Here is a 9,721-nt window from a genome sequence, read left to right on the forward strand (position 1 = left end):
ACATTAATTTATACACCAGTTACATGGTATGGTAGTGTGTGGTTGCTGAGAATCTGAAAAGCAAAACTTGAGAAATCAATAAGGTGTATTTTCCCAGGTTGTTACTTAACTTAAGGTGTATTTAACTTTTCTTCACCTTTTTCTTATTTTCTTATTTTCTTACCATAATAATCTTAAAAGGTTGCATGCACACCTTGACAAAAAATAGGAGACTTTTTTTTCACGCGCTGGAAGGAAAGTTCTTGGTGGTAACATTTTCAAACGGACGAAAATACCCTCAATTTCTATGACAGAGTAATATGACAAGCTTTTCTATTAGTGATTAGGAAGGGTAGATAAGTAATTTTACTAGTTTCCCCCTTAGAAAATGAGATCCCTGGACTGCCAAACAAAGGCAATGTGAGGAGGGAGCGAGGGAGGGAGGGAGAAGGTAGAAAAATGAGACACAGAGCCTTTCCTTCTTGTTAGGCTTTTCTTCATGTATGCAGATGGGGTTGCTGCCCAATGTAATCATGAGCCCTCCAACCATCATTACCAATCTTGAATTGAAACCTCTCTCTCTCTCTCTCTCTCTCTCTCAATGAGAAATTTACATGACAGCCAGGGCACCACATGGGTGCAGACCCATACCCATAGAAACACCATCCAACTATATATATATTAATCACCCAAGGCACTCTATTGTCTCAAATTCAACTCTTTCGTTCCAAAGCTCTTCTTCTTCTTTTTCTTCTTCCTCTAATTCTTGATATAGAAGAATTTTCATTTAATAATAGCTAGCTAGCTTGCTTCCAAAAAAAAAAAAACATGTGTATCAATTCCACAGAATGGATTAATCCACCTCCTACCCAGTCTTCTTGCCCGCAAAAACAACGATCAAAGCGATCTAAAGTTCAAGTTCACAAACTTAATAGGTAATTCATATTGGTTTCTTTTTGGGTACTATTTCATTGTTTTAGTTTGATCCTTTTATCAAGTGATCTTAATGAATGAATTTATTTATTAGCAGGAGGAAGAGAAAATGTGAAGAGAAGGTTGGGAAGGATATGGAGATGAAGAATTTGAAGCTGTATATGGAGAACATGAGTATATTGGAAGAGAATGCGAAGTTGAGGAAGAAAGCTAGCCTCCTACACCAAGAGAACCTTGCTTTGATGTCTGAGTTTCAGAAGAAATTCTTGGCTTTTGATCGTCTCTCCACTACCCTTTTTCTGCTTTCTCAGAACAATAATAGCATCAAATGAAGAACTGTTTGTTGTTCTCGCTTTGGTTTCTTTGTTGTAATTCTCTTTCTCTTTCTCTCTCTCTCTCTCTCTCTCTCTCTCTCTCTCTCTCTCAGCTATTTTATATCTAATTGGGTTTAAGGAGGAGTAGGTTTGTTTAATAGTATTTTATTTTATGTTGTTACTTACTTGTTAGTCTCTTATCAGATAAAATTTCATAAGAAAATTAATAACGATTGCCCCTTCAATTTCATTCCATCTTGTAACTAACTATGTGTTCTATTTTTATGATTTTGGCTGTTTGTGAGACTATTTAATGCTATTACTGTTGTATTGACAAGTTTGTCATAAACAAGACACTACCTGTGTTGATGATTTTTGTTTTTTGTTTTTTGGATTTTGATTCTCTCACTTTCATAGATGGAATGAAGATCTCTATTTCATTAAAGTTATAGAGTTGTAACACATGGTCAAAATTCAAAATCAAATGGTTATAGCTACAAATTAGAGAGAAAATGGCAAACCAGACTCAAATGCAATATATAGTTGTAGAAGGGACTCAGAATTGTGGAGATGATCAAGCTCTAGCATTGTTTGAAAATTTACCTTTTTTTTTTTTTTTTTTTTTTTTTTTCAGGACCATTATGGGAAGATAATAAAAGATGAGAGACAGAGAGAGTCGAGGCATTTCATTTCCTCATAAAGGATGTTTCATTGGAACCCTACAAACAAAACAAACACACTTTTGAATGGAAAATGTCATTCAATTCCTCCACACACCCCACACGGACACACACACACACAGAGCAATAGCTTTGGCCTGTATTTTTTTTTCTAAAGCCTCGAGCCATCAGTTGGGACTCCGGGGGGGATTCTTCACACGTGAGGGAGAAAAATTGTAAAGAAACTAGTTCCTGGAAAAGTCCCCAAAGCTTTTGATTAAAGATATTTTCTATATTATTATGAGTGGTGCTACATCCCTTAATTGTTTTTTTAATTCCATCTCTAATGACGTGACCAACTCCATTGAAGCAGGTTCACACTTTTCTCTCTCTCATCTTTAGTGTCTCTAATTCAACATCACTAGGGATGAAATATTACCCAATTTCTATATTATTATGGGAAATAATATGGTATACACCCTTTGAGGGGTGTATACCATATGCACATTATAACTATAGAAGAAAATGACATAATTTTATACTTTTTGAATCATAACTTAAGAAAAAAAAAAGAAAAAAAAATCATAACCAAACATAGAAAATCATAACAAAACATCTCAAAATAATGTTATAACTAAAGAAGAAAATTAGTCATAACGAAATAAAAATGGACGTAACTAACGATGCATATAGTATAGGGTGTGTATAATAAAGAACAAAAGAAACTGAATATTATCTTTATAGATATTTCGGAACATACGTTCATTCCTCTTATATACACACAAGTGCTATATATCTAAACTATATCTATCTGTCTAACAAACTAATTAACTAACTAGTTGTTACAATAACTGTTTACAAGTATAAATTGTCTACACCTCTTCTTCACCCTTGTTCTTATGTTGCATTAGTTTGCTTTGACCTATTTTAGTATGAATCTCATCAAGCCCCCTCAAGCAAATGGGTGAGGGACGAACCATGAGTTTCTCTTGAAGGAAAGAAAAGCGAGCAACAAAGGCTTGGTGAGGATGTCAGCAACTTGATCAAAGGAAGACACATGCTTGACCACAACCTGACATAACCTGATCTCGGATAAAATGATAGTCAACAGCGATATGCTTAGAGCAAGCATGGAACACAGGGTTAGAGGCAAAAGAAATTACAGATAAATTGTCACATCATAACAGAGGAGGAGAGACAAAGGGAACATGAAGTTCACGGAGAAGCATACGAAGCCAGGTCAATTCAGACGCAGTCTGAGCAAGGGCTCGGTACTCTACCTCAATGGAGGACCGAGAGACGGTATACTACTTTTTAGCAGCCCAAGAGATCAAGTTAGGACCAAAAAAGACATAATAACCAGTAGTGGACTTCCTATCAAGGACACTACCAGCCTAACAATAGCCTGAATAACAAAGGCTTGGTGAGGATGTCAGCAACTTGATCAAAGGAAGACACATGCTTGACCACAACCTGACATAACCTGATCTTGGATAAAATGATAGTCAACAGCGATATGCTTAGAGCAAGCATGGAACACAGGGTTAGAGGCAAAAGAAATTACAGATAAATTGTCACATCATAACAGAGGAGGAGAGACAAAGGGAACATGAAGTTCACGGAGAAGCATACGAAGCCAGGTCAATTCAGACGCAGTCTGAGCAAGGGCTCGGTACTCTACCTCAATGGAGGACCGAGAGACGGTATACTACTTTTTAGCAGCCCAAGAGATCAAGTTAGGACCAAAAAAGACATAATAACCAGTAGTGGACTTCCTATCAAGGACACTACCAGCCTAACAATAGCCTGAATAGGCATGAAAAGTCAATAGACCTGGAGTAAAAAACCAAGAAAAATGCTTGGGAGCACTAATTAGTGCTCCCACTAATTAGGTGGCAGTGGGTCCCGCCATTAATGATGTGATGTTTTGGTCTTGGAGTTGTATTTTTTTTTTTTTTTTTTACTTTTTTAATGCATTAGTGCTATTAGTGGTGATGTTTTTAGTGGGATGAATCATTGTTGAAAAACCAAACCATAAGATAATGTACCCTGAAGATATCTGAGCAACCGCTTGACAGCTTTGAAATGAGCCACTGTGGGAGCATGCATGAACTGGCAAACACAGTTAACAGCATAAGAAAGGTCAGGCCTAGTAAGAGTAAGGTATTGCAAGGCACCCACGATACTGCGATAAAGAGATGGCTGGGAAAAAGCAACAGAGGTCTCAGAGGAAGAACTAGACTTGGTGGCCATAGGAGAATTATAGGCTTTTACAGTTGAGTATACCAGCTTTGGCCAGAATATCAGAGGCATATTTGTACTGAGACAGAAAAAGACCAGAAGCAATGTGATGAATAGCAATACCAAGAAAGTAAAAAAGAGACCCCAGCTCTTTCATAGAGAAAGTTGAATGCATATGCGTGATAAGAATGGAAATTTGAGAAGAATCATTGCAGTGATAAGAATATCATCAACATAAACCAGGAGAAAGATGATAAAGAAACCAAAATGGAGAATAAAAAGAGAAGAATCACATTTGCTATTGATGAAGCCACAAAAGAGCACGAAAGAAGAAAAAATTGAATACCAGGTGCGAGGGGCTTGCTTAAGGCCATAAAGGGCCTTTTTAAGTAAACAGACATGAGAAGGATTAGTGGAATCCTCAAAACCAGGAGGTTGAGTCATAAACACCTCCTCTTCCAAGATACCATGAAGAGAAGCATTGGAAATATCCAGTTAGCGTATGGACCAAGCAAAATGAAGAGCCAAACTAAGAAACACCCGAATAGTAGGCTACTTTGCCACAGGACTAAAAGTTTCATGGTAATCAATACCCTCAGTTTAAAGAAATCCCTTAGCCATAAGTCGAGTTTATGCCGAGCTATGGACCCATTGAAGTTCTTCTTGATTCGAAAGACCCAATTGCAGCCAATCTATTGCTTACCAGGAGAAAAAGGCACCAATTGCCAAGTCTGTTGTCGTTGGAGAGCTTGATATTCCTCATTCATGGCCGCAGCCCAAATAGGAGTCTTAATAGCATCTGAGAAGGAATGAGGCTCAATAAGAGCATGATCATGAGCAATAGAAGCCAAGAGGGATTGATGAGAGACTGAGGCTTTAGACCTTGTAAGCATGGGATGATTGTTAACTGGAAGAGAAGAAGAATTAGGGAGAGTTGGCTGAAGAGGATAGGAAGTAAGATCAACAGCAAGAGAAGCAGTAGGAATAGGGGCTGCGAAAGAGGGCAAAGAGGGAGAAGCATGTATAGATGGTAAAACTGGAGAGATAGGAGAAAAATGAGGTATAGGAGATGAAAAAGTAAGAGGAGAAGAAACAGAAGAGTGAGCTGAACCAGTGGGTGGCTAGAAAAAGGTTTGAAGTTGAGAAAGAGTAGAAGAAAAAATATAAGTGATAGAATAATCAACCAAAAGAAACACGGATTCATAAAAAATAACATGTCAAGATAAGTACACTTGACCTGAGAGAGGATCTAGATATCTAGATCCTTTGATAGGAGATGATAACCAATGAAAATGCAAGGAATGGATCGAGGTTGAACAGTATAAGGTCGAAACTAAGGGAAACACCTACACCCAAAACACTTAAAAGAAAGAAAATCAAGGATTTTATGATAAAACATTTCAAAAGGGGTAATGTTATGAAGCTTGGAAAAGGGCAATCTATTAATGAGAAACATAGAGGTAGCAAGACAGTCAAACCAAAAGAAAAGAGAAAGACCAAACTGGTGAAGTAAAGCAATAGTGGTAATGAAGAGATAGTAGTGTTTCCTTTCAACCACGCCATTTTGGGAAGGAGTATAAAGGCAAGACATATGATGCAAAATACCATGAGACTTGAGATATTGTTCAAACTGATGCCCTGTATATTCACCCCCACCATTTGTGCGAAACACTTTAAGTGAAGTAGAAAATTGTGTTTCAACAAAAATTTTAAATTCTTTGAATTTGAAGAACACTTCACTTTTAAAAGAAAGAGGATACACCCATGAGAATTTACTGTAATCATCCACAAACAACAAATAATATTTGAAACTAGAACTAGATGAGCAAAATGGACCCTAAACATCACTGTGGATGAGGGATAAAGGTGCATTAATAGTGAAATTGGACAAAGAAAATGGAAGTCTGTGACACTTAGCTACAGCACACTGAGTACAAACATGTTTAGTACAAGATTTATGAATAGGTGAATGAAATTTATTCAAAACAAAATCAAGCTTCTGTGAGGAGGGATGGCCTAGCCGTTGATGCCAAGTAATAGTAGGAACAGGTGCAGCATATACAACAATATGAGCAGATGCAGATGATGATGAAGAAGTAGGAAAAAACAAAGTTCTAGACAAGCAAGTAGGTAACTAATAAAGACCTTTATTGTAAAAAACTTTATACAGAGGAATCATGGAATGTTTGTCCTGAATGACAAAAAAAAGTATTATCCAATGTGATAGAGTAATTGTTATCAGAAACCAATTGATGAACTGATAAAAGATTAGAAGAGACAGATGGAGCATGAAGCATATTACAAAGTTTGAAAGAAAAAGAAGGAGTATAAAGAATACATTGGCCTATTTGCATAATATGAACGGTAGAACCATTACCCACAGTTACATGATCAGATCCATGATATAGATGATACTGCTGAAAATTAGAGAGATCATTGGTAACATGAATAGTAGCAATAGAGTTAACATACCAATTTGTAGGAGGAGAAACAGACTGAGAAGCCATATACATAGTATGGGATGGAGAATTGGGCTAAGAGTTGGAATTTGGCGGAGAATTGTAAGAAGTATCCATCCGAAACCAACAATCAAGAGCTGTATGATTAGGCTTGCCACAGATTTTGACAATAAAGAGTGAAACCAGAACCACCAAAACCAGAGGAGGAAGAAGATGAAGATTGTCTGCCTGAATTAGAAAATCGGTGATTGTCGTGAAATCGGCCTCCTCTTGAAGAATTATTTCCTCTACGAAATTGATTTTGATTCCCTCGATAGTTAGAAGATGACTAGTTTTGAAACCTAGACCGATTATTGTGATCTCGTGTGATGGAGTAAGCAACAGTTAGATCAGAAGTTGAAGACTTAGTATCGGGATCAACATGCAGAGCCTCAGAACAGAGTAAATAAGAGAGTTCTTCCTTGGAGATAGGTTCAATTCTTGCACGAATTGTGATCTTAAGTCCATTAAATTTTGCAAAAAGTCCATTCAAGGTGATAAGAACCAAATCTTCTTCATCAATTAGAGATCTAGAGAAAGATAATTGATCAAAAATGGTTTTGATCTGAAGTAAATATTCCTCTATCGATAAAGATTTCTTCGAAAGACTGGTAACTTTATTCTTCAATTGGTGAATATGAGACCTAGAGAGAGAAGTAAATCTTCTAGAAAAAAGAGAACAAACTTCATTGCAAGTTACACATTGAACAACAGATGTGAACACTGTAGGTGTCAAAGTTGCAATAATGCAACTCAAAAGATGCGAGTCAATCAATTTCCATTGCAAGAATTCTGGATTAGCCACAGTTTTTCTAGATGAATCAAAAATAGTTGTAGATGAAGAAACAACAGATCCATCAACACAGCTCAGAAGATTTGTGGCTCTGAGAATATTCTGAAATTGATTTTTCCATACAATGTAATTTGTAGTATCTAACTTGACTGTAACAAATGAGTTCAAGTTAGAGATAAGAAGTGTAAGACTTGAAGGTAGAGATGAAGATAACTCCACGAATTCTATGAGCAACTAGCTCTGATACCATAAAGAAGGAAAGAAACTGAATATTATCTTCATTGATATTTCTAAACATATGTTCATTCCTCTTATATACACACAAGTGCTATATATCCAAACTATATCTATCTGTCTAACAGATTCATTAACTAACTAACTGTTACAATAACTGCTTACAAGTATAAATTGTTTACACCTTTTCTTCACTCTTGTTACTATGTTGCATTAGTTTGCTTTGATTTGTTTTAGTATGAATCTCATCATATAATAGAATTCTCCTATTATTATACTTACTTATTCAAATATATATATATATATATATATATATATTACAATTTTATTTTATCACAAAATTTTAATTTTGCTCTTATTCCTAACCTCTTAAACTCTAATCTTAGAACATTTCCACTGGTTCAAGTCAAAATGATTTTGCCAAAGGCATTTTTTGGTTTGCTACAATGCACAAAAGCCAATTTTTTGTTATACCACTCCAATAGAGAGTTTCCATTTTAGCACAATCTAAGTTTTTTTTTTTTTTTTTTTTCCGCCATATGATGCTCCTTGCAGCAAGATGACTTTGCCATTTTTTGGCTAGACCAATGGCACACCATTGGAGCACAACTTTTGGAAAGCCAAGCCATTTTTTGGCTTTGGCATGACCAATGGCATAACTATTTGTCACGACCCAAACCTGCCCCTATAGGTTTAGCATCGTAACCGGCCAGTAATCCTTGGATTACCGAAGGCCTCTGAACGGATTAACAAGATTAAGGAGCTAGCTGAAGCAAATACATAAATATAGTTGTCCAATGAGCTGTGATGACTTATATGAAACAGAATATTTAAAAACTTTATATACAAGTATGCAATAGTCATTCATACATTATACCCACACACATTATAGTATCTTAAGTCCAGCCAACAGAATTAAAACAAGTCATACATATACATAGAACCAACAGAACTTGAACACATGACACTTCGGGAACCTCCACGTGAGGCACAATGGTTGGCTGACAACAGAACACAGATCCAGACAAAAGCCTTCAGGCTCGGGCTCCAGAATGCTCACCTAGACATATATATACACACAGTGAGCTAAAGCCCAATGAATAACATTAAGGTAAAGGGGTTAGTGAACGAAATCCGAATACATCATAAGCAGAAAACAGACTAAAGCATAATCATTTTCATATCAGAACATAATAATGGTACATCCCATAGAACACATCACAGAACGTCTTCCGACTAGAGTAATCGGTTCCGAATACCGATTAAACACATATCACCACAATGAAGTGGCTAACGAGATCCCGTAAACTTGTATGTCATGGACCCGCATTTTCATGTCATCCCCCATGACTTGGGACTATCTATGGATGCCATAACAGATTTCAAACTTGGGATGTTCGTTCACGAAAATAGATATCATTTCAGAAATCATAGCTTTTCACATTTCATTTGAAACATAATTCATATGAACGTATCTTTACGATAACGTTACACACAATGGTTCTAGTAAGCGGTCAATCAATCCTCGAGTCTTGACCAACAACCACAAAATACATAACACAAGCACGTCTTATCATTACACATTCATGTGGCCAACATAGCTTAGCTTACATTACATTGGTTCTTATTCTTTCTTATCACATTGCCTAAAACACACACACTTGCAGTCTCGGAACTTGGTACATTCTTTTCTTAGTGTGTTTCTAATCTATAACCTCATTACTATGGCTTAATTAAGGCTTAGGAATGCCTAAGATGCAATGAGGATGCCAAAACATGCCTTGGAACACTTAGTCAAAATTTCAAAAAATAAGGTTCACGCTCGAGCGGATATGCAAAATGTAAATGGTCGCTCGAGCGCACATTCCTTCGCTCAAGCGATCTGTAGAAGACATGAAACTTCTAGGAGCTTGCAATTCATGCTCGACCGGACTTTTGGTCGCTCGAGCGGAGTGCACGCACTCAGATTGGTCGCTCGAGCGTGAACTCCCACGCTCGAGCGTAGATGCAAATTCTGGAATTTTCAGATTACACCTTCAAGCTTAAAACTCGAATTCCAACCTTCAAAAC

General features: G+C 36.7%; 1 protein-coding gene across 1 annotated transcript; it reads left to right on the forward strand.

Annotated features, from left to right (window-relative positions):
• Positions 1-807: 807 nt before the first annotated feature.
• Positions 808-1,244, forward strand: LOC114308490 (protein LITTLE ZIPPER 1). The gene is made up of 2 exons (XM_028254087.2): positions 808-914; positions 1,010-1,244. The coding sequence occupies exons 1-2, from the start codon at positions 808-810 to the stop codon at positions 1,242-1,244; spliced, it is 342 nt and encodes a 113-aa protein (XP_028109888.1).
• Positions 1,245-9,721: the final 8,477 nt, after the last annotated feature.

Source organism: Camellia sinensis, chromosome 13 (genome assembly GCF_055761805.1).
Source record: "Camellia sinensis isolate YWXY chromosome 13, ASM5576180v1, whole genome shotgun sequence".
NCBI lineage: Eukaryota > Viridiplantae > Streptophyta > Magnoliopsida > Ericales > Theaceae > Camellia > Camellia sinensis.

Bases quoted from the DNA above. Each gene is read 5' to 3' on its own strand.
- LOC114308490 (XM_028254087.2), top strand. From the start codon at position 808: ATGTGTATCAATTCCACAGAATGGATTAATCCACCTCCTACCCAGTCT. The intron at 915-1,009 runs GTAATTCATATT...ATTTATTAGCAG, and splicing joins CAAGTTCACAAACTTAATAG to GAGGAAGAGAAAATGTGAAG.